The 12,661-nt window shown below is 37.3% G+C and overlaps 1 protein-coding gene across 2 annotated transcripts; it reads right to left on the minus strand.

The window, feature by feature from the left end:
* Window positions 1-272: 272 nt before the first annotated feature.
* slc16a5a (solute carrier family 16 member 5a) lies at window positions 273-11,221 on the minus strand. Of its 2 annotated transcripts, none has more exons than XM_084433603.1 (5): window positions 10,917-11,221; window positions 9,364-9,768; window positions 6,927-7,070; window positions 5,286-6,104; window positions 273-1,121 (listed from the first exon to the last, which is right to left on the minus strand). In XM_084433603.1, the coding sequence occupies exons 2-5, from the start codon at window positions 9,656-9,658 to the stop codon at window positions 874-876; spliced, it is 1,506 nt and encodes a 501-aa protein (XP_084289729.1). In that variant the 5' UTR covers window positions 9,659-9,768; window positions 10,917-11,221; the 3' UTR covers window positions 273-873. The 2 variants fall into 2 exon arrangements, with proteins under 2 accessions (XP_084289729.1, XP_084289730.1); XM_084433604.1 differs by having other exon boundaries at window positions 386-1,121; window positions 10,771-10,987.
* Window positions 11,222-12,661: the final 1,440 nt, after the last annotated feature.

Consider the following 12,661-nt stretch of genomic DNA (forward strand, 5'->3'; position numbering starts at 1 on the left):
TTTCTTTTTTCTTTAAAGAAATCAATACTTTTATTCAGCAAGGATGCATTAAAAAAAGCGACACTGATGACATTTATATTGTTACAAAAGATTGAAAATGTCTTTCAAATAAATGCTATTCTTTTGAACTTCCTATTCATCAAAGTATACAGAAAAAATATATTACTGTTTCCACTAAAATATTGAGAATAAGACAATATTAAATAGTATTAAATATTTCTTGAGCACAACATCAGCATATTACAATGATTACTGAAAGATCACATAACATTAGACTGTAATAATGGCTTTATTTCAAAATATATTAAAATAGAAAACAGTTATTTTAAATTGTAATAACATTTCGCTATATTACCGTTTTTTATTTTTTTTATTTTTTTTTATTATCAAATAAATGCAGCATTGGTGAGCATAAGAAACGTCTTTCAAAAATCTTACCAACCCCAAAATGAACAGAGGTGTAACTGGTGAAAAATGAAGAAAATTAATATTAAAAGGCATGAGATGAAAAAATCCCTGACTTCAAATAGCTTAATTTCCTGGGCAAATAACTTCAACGTTCAGTCATTTTAGATCAGGAATGAAGAAGCGTTTCAAATATTTTCTTGAATTAAGTATTAACGGATGGCATTGTTTCGCCATGGCATATACTGTGTAAGGCAAACCAGTGATGTGAGACCAGGACTTTTACAAATGCAAGTGTCATAAAACAAAGTACAAAACAACCAGGGTTTGACACTCACTGAAATAATACAGTTATAAACAGCACATTCTATGATACCAAGAAATGGGGTAACATATTTTTGTACCTGATATGGATCACAATTGCAAAAACATAAATAACTCTGATCCAGGTCATACATTTGTGATGTTTTATGCCTCTGATGATGGGTTATTTGTCTTGTCCCCATCTGTAGGCACACTGCTGTACTGGCAGTCTGTGGACATATTGATGGCAGGTTTAACTGGAGACCCAGACGCTGGTAAACTGTTCTTCTGGGCTGCATCACGGGAGTCCAGCCAGTAAAACGAAACCATCAGGAAAAGAGCTGATAAGGCCACAGAGATGCTGCAGGCCAGGAACATGTACGTGTACTGTTCGGTTCTGTCCACAAGCATTCCTGTAACAGAGTTATGATAACATTTAACAGTTCCTTTCATATCTAGAGAAGTAAAAAACAAACAAAACTGTAAATTAACCTATACACTCCTGGTCACAAGTTTGGAATAATTAAGTCTCTTCTTCTCATAATACAGTAAAACCGTAATATTGTGAAATATTACTACAATTTAAAGTGATGGCAAAGATGAATTTTCAGCAGCCAGTCCAGTCTTCAGTGTCACATGAACCTTCAGAAATATGCTAATTTGGTAAACAATTTTGATCAGTTATTACTGGTGCTCATTTATTAATAATGGTTCTTATTAATATCAATGTTGAAAGCAGTTGTGCTGCTTAATATTTTTATATTATCAAAGAGATCACGATTATCCTACGATTCAGACAACTAAACAAAATAACATGAAATCTCCTGGAGGTTCTGACAAAATGTTAATTGCTTCAGTCTATTTGAAATGTTTAATTAATCTGAATGAATTTATTTGATTTTTTTACAGTTTGAATGACTGATTCAATGACTCACTCATAAAGACTTCACTTGTTTAAATACTGTTTATATCTGAACTATTAACTTTTATCCCAGTACTTCTGTGATAATATGAATATTTGCAACACAGAAATAACGATACTGTGCGGTTGAAAAGACTGTTTGTGAAGCTTTAAGGCCTTATGTAACCCCACCCCATTTTTTCCTAAGATAAGCCAAGCCAAACATATACGTGTATTACTGTAGTAGCACTCCAAGGTGCTAGGTTGTGCTTGGCTCAACTAATAATGACATTTCTGTGTGAGAAAGAGCCAGTTAAGCTTGACCAGATTGAGTACACAGCCTCCGCTCCCACTAACAGGCAAATCCAGATTAATGCTGTTACAATGGAGAATACATTCCACTATTTACTCAAAAACAGGCACACACTCCCTCACAGATAGTTACACAATCACATATGTTTCATTCTATATCGTAGTGAATTATTCTTTATACGGCAAGAATGGTTGGGAATGCCTTTAAAAAACATTTATGGGACTTTACTTTGACAGGAAAGTTGAGACATGACAGGAAATAACGCTGATTTCCTGATCCAAGCAGGATCTGATCTTGGGATAAGAGCAGTTGGATTTTTAGGTAAACACATTATGTGTTCATAATTTTTTTACATCAAGATTTTAGGGTAAAATTGTTATGAATGTGTAACAAAGTCTATTTTGTAGATACTGTTACTGGTCACTATTTCTTTACTAAATCTTTACTTAGTTTATTTTGAAATAATAAATATACAAACGACAATAAAAGGCATATGGTCATACAACTGTAGAGGATAAAACACTCTTTTTTTTAAATAGACGTGACTTTACGTAAAAGTCAAGCTGTTTGTAGAATTGAGTGCTGCACAGTTTTGAATAACAAACTTAAAATACAAATAAAAAATATGTATATAGCACCTTTAGCAATAAAGCATTATGAAGTGTCTCACAAATCATATATTAAAAAATAAAACATATTCACACAAGTCTATGAAAAATAAGTTAAACAAGATTTTTTTTAAAAGAGACAGATTCAGCAAATCTAAATGGTCAAGTGTTATGACAACTGAAGAACAACGGTTCTAAATTGCCTCTCAATAAATATCAGGTCATAAAGCTGAATGCACAGTAGCTATAAATGCAGTTTACTTTCCAGACTTTCCAACTCTCCAAAAGTATTTCAAGTCACAAAATGTTGCTAGACCTGAATGTCCTACTAATGATGAAAAGCTAGAAACGCCCTTGCTATATCTATGGAAACTATACTTCTTGTCTCAAGTCTAGGGCAGGAACAAATGTTGAAACACCAGCAAGACCACATTTAAAACATTTCCTGTCTGTTTTCAACAGATGGTCTCTGGAGTTTAGATGCCTTGTTTGTGCGTTCAACTTCAAGTCATGTCGAAATTATCGTATTTATGAGCTGAACGAACGTGAACGCCACCACAAAGTCATAATTATGAGCGAGAAACTCTGGATTTTCTTTGAGCTCAGAGTTTACGAGTTGGGAGCGTGTCACTGAGAAACAGCATTGGATGCAACATCTCTAGTGGACTAGCCTGGCTAACGTCAGACCTCGTCTCATTGAGACGTGGTCTGGGAACCACATGTTCATTTTCTCGTATTTGAGGCGTGGTTTACGAATGCCCAGAGCCGTTTATTGGCCGCTACGAATGTCTATCAAATGCGCCTGTACGTAGCTCGTAGCCAATCGTTTCAATTATACCAGATGACGTATGTAGAGCGACAGAAATTCGACGAGGAAGAAGACGATGGGTCAGAGATTTATGTGTACACGATGGCGTTCAGCGACTGCACTACTTAGAACACTATCTAAGGCTGCATCGAAAGGTTGGATCCATAGATATAAACAAACTGCTTCGGTGTGTCGCATAGATGTCGTCATCGTCTTGCTGCTCCCTCCCCGTTCTGTGATTGGTTCCCTTTTTGAGGGGAAAATCTGGCGCAAGGCAACATGGGGAAACCCAGGCTACTAGTGGACGGTAATTTTTCAGAAATTAATTAAAAACATTAAAAGTAAAACACACCTGATGCACAATCATTGTTCAATGCACAATAAACTTGGGTACGTCATGCAAGTAGACTGTACGATGATGACACCTATAGAATTGTAGATTACGGTGCAAGTTAGTAAAGAAGAATAAAGCATCAACAGCATGCACTAGTGGTATACAAACAGGGGCCGTATTCACAAAGCATTTTATCTTACCACTAGGAGTACTCCTAAATCGCACTAAAAGATTTTAGCTAGGAGTTTTCTCTTAATTCACAACGCCTTTCAGACCTACTCTTAGTAAAGAAAAATGACAACTCCTAAACTAAGAGTGAGTCTTCGTTGCTATGGATGACGTCATTACTCATGCACGAGCTTGACTGAAGTGACCACCTTGATTGGCTGATGATTGTAACGCGGAAATTATTCCAAACACCTCCCCTACGATGATGAGTGACAGGTGACAGGTCTCAGAAAGCGTGCGCTTCACAAGTAGTGCGAAGGACGGAAGATGATGAATAACTGAATAAATAGCCTAAATGAATAAAGAGTAAGGCAAAACAAATAGCCTAGCCGCCTAATGAAACATATGGATTGATGCAATATCTTTGCAACATTATTGAATTAATCTGTCACTATATGCCTCTGCCTACGTTTGCAAAGAGAAGAACATTTTAATTTGATTCACAATGAAACGTTACAATTAGTTTACATGCAATGAGTAGCCTAGTTTTGCTTGTTGTTGGTGGCGTTATTGCATTATGCCTACAATGCAAAATTGTTCCCTCGCGATTGGAAGCTCCTGTAGCCGCCGCGTACACATTTCAAAACATCGCAACGTGAAATGCCACAAAAAGCGGTTTGTGAATAGGTCTTAGTGAGTTAGGAGTCCTCTCGACTTCTTTTAAGCTGTCCCAGGCTTAGGTGCTACTTTTAGGGCTAAAATGCTTCGTGAATTACTCTTAGTCAAAAAAATTAGGAGTCCTAAAGTTACGAGTGACACGCCCATTATTTTTAGGAGTTGCTCCTAAATTCGCCAGTTAGGAGCTACTTTTAGCCTTAAAATTCTTTGTGAATTGTACACAAAGATTTTTTTTTTTGCAATTGTAGTTATTATGTGCGCTGAAAAAAAGAGGAGGAAGCGAAAGAGGAGAATATGGACTAAGAATAAGTAGTTTTAAATTTAGCTCCACGTCGTGTTGATCAATACGCCAATTCATGTTGCATTTTTTTTGGCTAGTCAGTAAACGTAGGTTGTAGCAGCAAACACAATGAGTCGCAGGCTATCTTTGGTCGCAAGACCGTGACAACGGCCGTATTTGAACCTCTCTCACTGTACGATGTAGGAGCCACGAGTCACGACCACAGAAGTCACCACGATTGGTCATCTTTTTTCTGGGACAGCCCAATATTGTACAATGTGTACTGGAGATAAGAGAAGGTACACCGCCATCTTGCACCGACAAAAGTGACTTAAACGTACCTGACATCGTAATTACGACTCTCCAACGCTTAAATACGAGCTTCCCAGGAGGACTTGAACACACCTGAGTCGTACATATACAGGCAGTGACATGGTGCTGTCGACCTACACTACACATAATTCAAAACACAAAGTTTTCAAGTTACCTGCGAGGGGAGGTCCTATCAGCAGTGTGACGCTTTCCATGATAGACAGCAGGCCGAGCGCAGACGGGAATCGACTCATTTCCACTGTATCCATCAGGACGGTGAACATCAGTGAGCCTACCACGCTCATGGACAGTCCGTAGATCAGCACGTAAATTAACAGCACATTGAAATCGGGAGAAATGCAGCAGATACTATTACTGAGTCCATTTATTAGAAGTGCGACTGAGAAAACGTAGATGTGTCGACCTTTAAACCAGGAAAGGCTGAAGAGCACTCCGGCGGGAGGCCGCACAAAGATGTTGACAAAGCCTAGGATGGAAAGCAGCAGGGCGGCTTTGCTTGGATCCATGTGATCTGATGCATACGGGACCAGGAAAATAAGTGGCACCACAAACCCCAGCATCATCCAAGTGATGCCCAATGAAAACACCCGAAATCGCAGGTTGCTGCAGAAGAGGTCAAAGGCCATGTGTTTTCTGAGGAACGATGCTAAGCTCTGACAGATTCCCGACACACATCCCTTTTTGCCTGGGGATACGGGACTGTTGCTCATCACCTCTGACATTTTGGGCTTGCGAGGCCTGAGTGGTCTCATAACAGCTCCACAAACACAGCAGTTGAGCAGCACAGCGCCAAGCACCAGAAAGCTTCCTCTCCAGCCCAGCTTACTCTGCAGATAGTCACCTAAAAAGGGCAATGTACACAGACCCAGAGCAGTACCAGTGGAGGACATCGCATTGGCAAAAGGACGACGGCGCACAAAGTAGTGGCCAAGTATGGTGACAGCGGGCTGGAAGCTGAAACAGAAGCCCAAACCTGTAAAACAAACAGAGGGTCATGCATTATATAGAACTGACTGATGGATTATAAACTTGCTAACTGAATTACAAACTACAAAACAAAACTGAAGTTCATTGTTCTAAATAATCATCAATGAATAATAAATACATAAAATCTGTAACTGTAGATGAGTGTATTTAAATAACACATTTAGTTACGATTAAACAATATGATAATCAATATTATATTATCTAATAATTAATAATCAATCAATAAAATAAAATAAATGATCATGTATTATTTTACTTGTCAACTATCTGAGCTGTAAATGTATACATTTATTTATTATTTATTTATTTAATTAATAATAATTATGAATGACCAAATATTTCATTCAATTAAGTGTAATATGATTTAATATTTAATTAATATCGATATTATTTATATATGTTTTTATTTATATTAATACAATTTTAGAAATTTATAAATAATACATTTATTTTATCATTTACATTTATTTTGCCGCTTTATGCTACAATACATCTATTTTTAACATCTGGAACTATCTTTGTGGGTGGTCATTTTAATAAAACACATAATTAAAACAGCATCACACTCTCAGTAGTGGTGTTGTACTGAATGCCTGTAGCCAAATAACAGCCATGCTGATCATAAGCAGGATTATTGTGTGCTCAAGAATTAACTACATCATATTTGTATTCATGTTCTTGTTCATGTCAGGCTAGGCGGTAAAGCGCTTAGTGATAACTCTTTATATAATCACAATGGCATTTATCTAATCACTGCTGTTGCTCTTTCATATACAGATCAAGCAAGATGTCAAAATCACTTACTGACCTGTGATGACCCCAGTAGTGATGTATAAGTGAACTATTGAACGTGAGAAAGAGCTGATCGCCATCCCCAAACCACTCAGCACTCCCCCAAACATTACTGTCGCCCGGCAACCGAAGCGCTCCACCAGCACACTACACAGAGGACCTGGAAGAAAAATGCTTACAGTAAAAAAAAAAAAAACTCATATGAGATGGCTTAATCATTTTCAAAAACCAGCTACTCAAAACACCATCAATAAACTGCCTTAAACAATGTACTGCCTTGTTCTTCAAATATGATAAGCAAATATCAACATACAAGTAATTGACACATGGCATTTCAAGAGGTACACTTAAGTGTGTGTAATAAATGTTGGCTCTAGCTGTTCCTCTTTTTTTTATTATGACTATGACAGCTACAATGACTATCGCTATAACCGTATGATAAGGGTATAATGACTTTTAATAACCCTGTCTGTTGGATCTAATTTACAGTGCCTTGCGAAAGTATTTGTACCCCTTCATTCTTTTCACATTTTGTTATGTTGCAGACTTGTATGCTAAACCTCTTTAAATAACTTTATTTCCACAACAATCTACACTCCATACACCATAATGACAGAGCAAAAAAAAAAAAAGATTTGTGATAACTTTGCACAATTATATATATATACACTGTATATATAAAATGAAATAATTACATTGCCTAAGTATTCCTACCATTTTCTGGGATAATTGAAATTTAGCTCAGGAGCATTCCAGTGTCACTTGTAGATGTTACTACATTTTGAGTGGAGTTAACCTGTGGCATATTAGACTGAATGGGTATGATTTGGAAAGGCCTAACAATAAAAGGTCTAACAGCTGGAAATTGGCAAAAACCAAGCCATGAGGTCAAAAGAACTGCCGGTAGAGCTCAGAGACAGGATTGTGTCAAGACTGCTGCATTGAAGGTTCACAGAATCATTTAGCCTCCATAATCCTTAATGGAAGAAGATGTGAACAAGTAGGACTCTTCTTAGAGCTGGCCTCCTTGCCAAACTGAGGAATCAATGGAGAAGGGACTTGGTTAGAGTGGTGACCAAGAAGCTGATGGTCACTCTAGTTGAGCTCCATGATCATGGAGATAGGAGGAACTTACAGAAGGACAAACATCACTGCAACAATCCACTTATCTGGGCTTTATGGCAGAGTGGCCAGACTCAAGCCTCTCCTCAGTGAAGACACATGAAACCCCACTTGGAGCTTGAACCCAATCGAACATCTCTGGAGAAACCTGAAAATGTCTGTCCAGTGCACCAATGGTTCCCATCCAATCTGACAGAGCTTGAAAGGATCTGAGGAGAAGAATGGCAGAAAATCGCCAAATGCTGATGTGCAAAGTTTGCTGCATCATTCCCAAAAAGATTTGAGACTGTAAAGGTGCTTCAACTAAGTACTGCATTAAGGGTACAAATGCTAATGCAATGTACTTATTTCAGTTTTTCCTTTTTAATAAAGTTGTCACAAATGTGTTTTTTGCTTTGTCATTATGGTGTATGGATTGTAGATTGATGTGAAAAAAGTAATTTAAAGTAGTTTAACATAGGGCAGCCAGATAACAAAATGTGAAAAAAGAAAGGGGTATTAATACCTTTCCAAGGCACTGTAGCTTAGTCAGATAATGATCATAACTTCCTTCTCACGGTGGAGAGAAAATAAGTTTTTTTTTATAGCATATCTACTCCAAAATATTTGTTTAACGCTACATGAATTGCATACTTATGCATTCAGTGCAGTTACTCAATGAAGAGAAAGACATCCGATTAAACAAAATTATGCATAGCGCTCCTTTGATTTACTGCATGTAAAACATATGCATTATTAACCCACTGCTAGTCTTTGGAATTTTTTTTCAGTGAATCTGTTTTTTACACACAAGTTACACTTCTTGTTTTTGGTTCATTTTGACCCTCAGAATCACCCCAAAGTTAAGAATACTGAAAGTTTAAAAAAGGAGTATAAACTTATTGAATACAAATGAGAGAGGGGCGGAGTTAAATCATTTGGTAATCTAATTCAATTGTTGATTAGTGTTTCTTTTTAAAACAATTGCTGGAAAAGTAACACGTCTCTGGAGTGGAGGTATTTTTGCAAGTTAAATTTCAATTAAGAGACACCCAAACCCTAACTATAAGAAAGCCATTTGAAGGATTATTCTCCCAAAAAGTGTAAACACTGTGACTCTGTGGCACTTTCAGAATATTGCTCAGTTTTTTAAACCGCCTGATTTCACCACATTGCCTCGTAAGTTTTGGGGTGGGACTTCTTGTTTGTCCGACCAATGGTAGATGTGCAAAGTCAGGAAACCATTCTGAAAGTCATTATTTTTGCAATTTTGTTTGGTTGTGCTAGTGGAGAAGAAATTAAAAACTGATTAAGCATTTTCTAAACAAAAACTGACTATATCACATTCTTACCTCCGGCATGCAGAACTGACGTCATTATTGATGGCACCCAAGAAGTCTCACTGTTACTGGCATCAAATTCTTCCTGAAGATCTAAGTAGAAGATACCAATGCATGCAGGGAATGCCAGTGTCAGAGCTAAGACAAGGATGGTAGCCACCAGGACCACCCACCCCCAGCCTCCATCTGGAGCATCACAGGTAGCTGGATCAGAAGGGGGTCCTGGTCCTTGTTTCTCTCCCTCAGATTCAGGCTCATCTTGCTCCCCTGCCTGCTCCTCCGTGCTGGAAGGTTGTTGAGGTGCCATGTTTCCTAAATGATGGTAATCAAGTCACTGCCGTCTGGGTTTTTCCACCTGATCCAGGGGGCTTTGGGCTTTCAGCACCAGAAGAGCAGGGAAACACATTCTTGTATATTCTATATCACCAACACACACACAAAAAATCTTATTGAACAAAGATTTAAAACATTTTCCATACAAACAGAACAACATTTTTTAAATATAGAAAACCATGCAAAATATTAGGTGGAGCTACAAAAGTGAGTTCTAGTATGAACTTGTCAAACTCCTCTTTGTTTACTTTTCAAGTTCAAGTGGACCAGAGGGGGACGGGTTATTGGTCACATCCACCTTAGAAATTTTTCAGTTTGTTTCATCTGTAGCCTAACTTAATATTAACCAATTGAACATTTGTCCAAAACCTACAACAAATCTGGATGTAGTCGTTTTTTTGTTTTTGGCTAATCTTTCAAGTCAGTAAATTGGTTTCTTTCTTCTGTTGAACGCAAAGGAAGACATTTTTAATAAGGTTGGTAACCAGACAGTGACTTCGGATAGTATTGTTTTTTCCTACTATATAACTTTTAGTCATTATATTGACTAATAGTCAATGACACCTAGTCAACTGTCTGTCAACTGTCTGTTTTTTTGTGTTCAACAGAAGAAAGAACCTCATACAGGTTTGGAACAACCTGAGGGTGAGTAACGTTAGGTCTAGCAATGACAAACTTTTCATATAAAAAGACATTCATGTGTCGCGACCTGGCGTAACGATGTTTAGGGGTCACTGAACGAACAGAAAAAAGATTCGACTCGCTGGGATGAATTACAATCCCCACCACTTGTATATCAGTTCACATTCTCCTTCTCCATGGTCTGGTGTTTTTGCTCAGTTCTACAGCTGTTTTAGGGTGTTCTGCACATGATGACATAATGACAGATCTGCTGTTCCGGAAGAAGCGATCGACTTTATACATAAACAACAAAGAAACTAAACGAAAAGCCGATGCGTAGTCTACATGTGATTACAATAGCTGCCAAAACACTTAAAAAAAAAAAACCTTAAGACGTGTTTGACCGGCTAAAGCCCTAAAGTAACGTTAAGCTTCTCAAAACAAACAGTCTTTTATTGAAATTACCTGAAATTGGCCACATCACCGGGATGACACGAGTCATTGACAAAATTTCATCCTGTTCTTCAAACCCGATACGATTTGGAAAAGGCGTATTGCCATGCTCAAACACGGTAAAATTCAAAGCTTGAAAAGCTAAACAACAAACGAACCTTTTAGCGCATTTTCAGGCATCCGCGCCAGTGCCGCGTCTCTGTGCTGCTGTGGAGACTGTCATATCAGCGGTAGGAAGGAGGAGACACTCTGTGGGAGCAGTTTCAGGCTCCAGACGATTAAGCAAAGGCGAATGTAACAGCTTGTTCTCTCACATATCGCACTATGACTACATAACACAAATGGAGAGAGCTATATGAAATTGGTAACGGCTCCTTTAACAGCAGCAGTCTACACGTAGGGAAATATGAGCACCGAGCACAAGCATGGCATTTCCTCTCTTGCCTTTACCCCAGAGCAACTCGGTTTCATCCGCCTAGTACCGTGCAGAAGGGCGGGTTTCAGTGTGCTGGCGTAGTTTAGCAAAAATAGGCTAACTCATAGACTTTATTCTAATGTGTTTTTTAGTCCATTCATACAGCAAGTAGTAGGATTATTAAAAGTAAAATGACCCCCAACAGTACTAGATTAAGAGTAAAGTACTTGACTGATCCCATGACGCAGATGTCTTTTGTGCACTCAGGTTCTAAATCCAAAACAAACATCTTATTCTTACCCAAAACACGCTTGAATATTTTCCAACAGGCTACTCACCATTTACAAGTAAAAAATATTACGTTAAATATGTTAAATGCATTTAATGTTAATTTAGATAACCTGAATTAAAGACCAACCATTGAGTCAAGATATTTAAAGAAAAAAAAAAAGTCTGTGGAACTTTCTTCAGTGGAATACAAAAGATGTTGGACAGAAAGTCTGTCACTATGAAAGCGAGTGGTGACTGAGACTGTCATTCTGCCCAACTTCTCCTTTTGTGTTCCATGGAAGAAACAAGACATATTTGGTCGAAATTAAATTGTTTGGGGTAAACTATCCCTTCAAATCAAATAGTATTAGCCTATTTACAGGGTTTCCATGGAAATGAAACATCAGTTTTTAAAATAAAGCTTTCCTGATATGGCAAATTAACATTTCAATAGTGAAAGTTAACCCTAACCCTAACCCTAACCTAGCCTAGGCTCAAAAATATTTCGTTGTCCTAAAATTACGGTTTGTGAGCATAAAATCTAAAATATAATATAGATTTATATTGTTTTAAATGTCAAAATATTTTATAACAGAATACATATTCAAAGTTTTAATGTAAAAAAAACTGTACACAAAATGAGCATGCCACAAGTCTGAAACACAAACACATTTTATGATAAAAATCAAACATTATCATTTTGCAATCTGTACATTGCAAGAAACTGCATCAGAAGACAAACTTCAAAAATGAAAACATAAAAAAAAATGAACATTGAAAAGGACAGTCTGATCAAGACTATTCATTTCCAGAACACTTAGCTCCACAATCTCCATAGCTTAGTGACATATTTGACACTTTACATCAATACTATTGACAATGCAATACACCCAAAACATCTGATGAAAGAGCAGGTTTTCAGCACGTTTAAATGTGTGTGTACTGTATATTAAAGCATGCAGGTGTTGTAGACTAACTATAATGGCAGGGGGGGAAAAAAACTTCAGTTAAACACGGACCTTGTTTTTAACTTTTATCTGAAAATGTTATGACAGAGGACTGCACTTTTGGCCGGCTCGAAAACATTGATTGAAAGTAAAAAAAAAAAAAATACGGGGGTGTTGCAAAGTATATTTTGCCTCAGCAAGCAAGTTTTTCAAGTTTGATTTTAGTGATTTCAACAAAACAAACAAAATAGGGCCAGCTTTTCCACTTCTT

The sequence above is a fragment of the Rutilus rutilus genome, assembly GCF_951802725.1.
Source record: "Rutilus rutilus genome assembly, chromosome: 16".
Taxonomy (NCBI): Eukaryota; Metazoa; Chordata; class Actinopteri; order Cypriniformes; family Leuciscidae; genus Rutilus; species Rutilus rutilus.

Bases quoted from the DNA above. Each gene is read 5' to 3' on its own strand.
- slc16a5a (XM_084433603.1), bottom strand. From the start codon at position 9,658: ATGGCACCTCAACAACCTTCCAGCACGGAGGAGCAGGCAGGGGAGCAA. The intron at 7,071-9,363 runs GTAAGAATGTGA...TTTTTCTTCCAG, and splicing joins GTCAGTTCTGCATGCCGGAG to GTCCTCTGTGTAGTGTGCTG. The intron at 1,122-5,285 runs GTAACTTGAAAA...ACTCTGTTACAG, and splicing joins GATAGGACCTCCCCTCGCAG to GAATGCTTGTGGACAGAACC.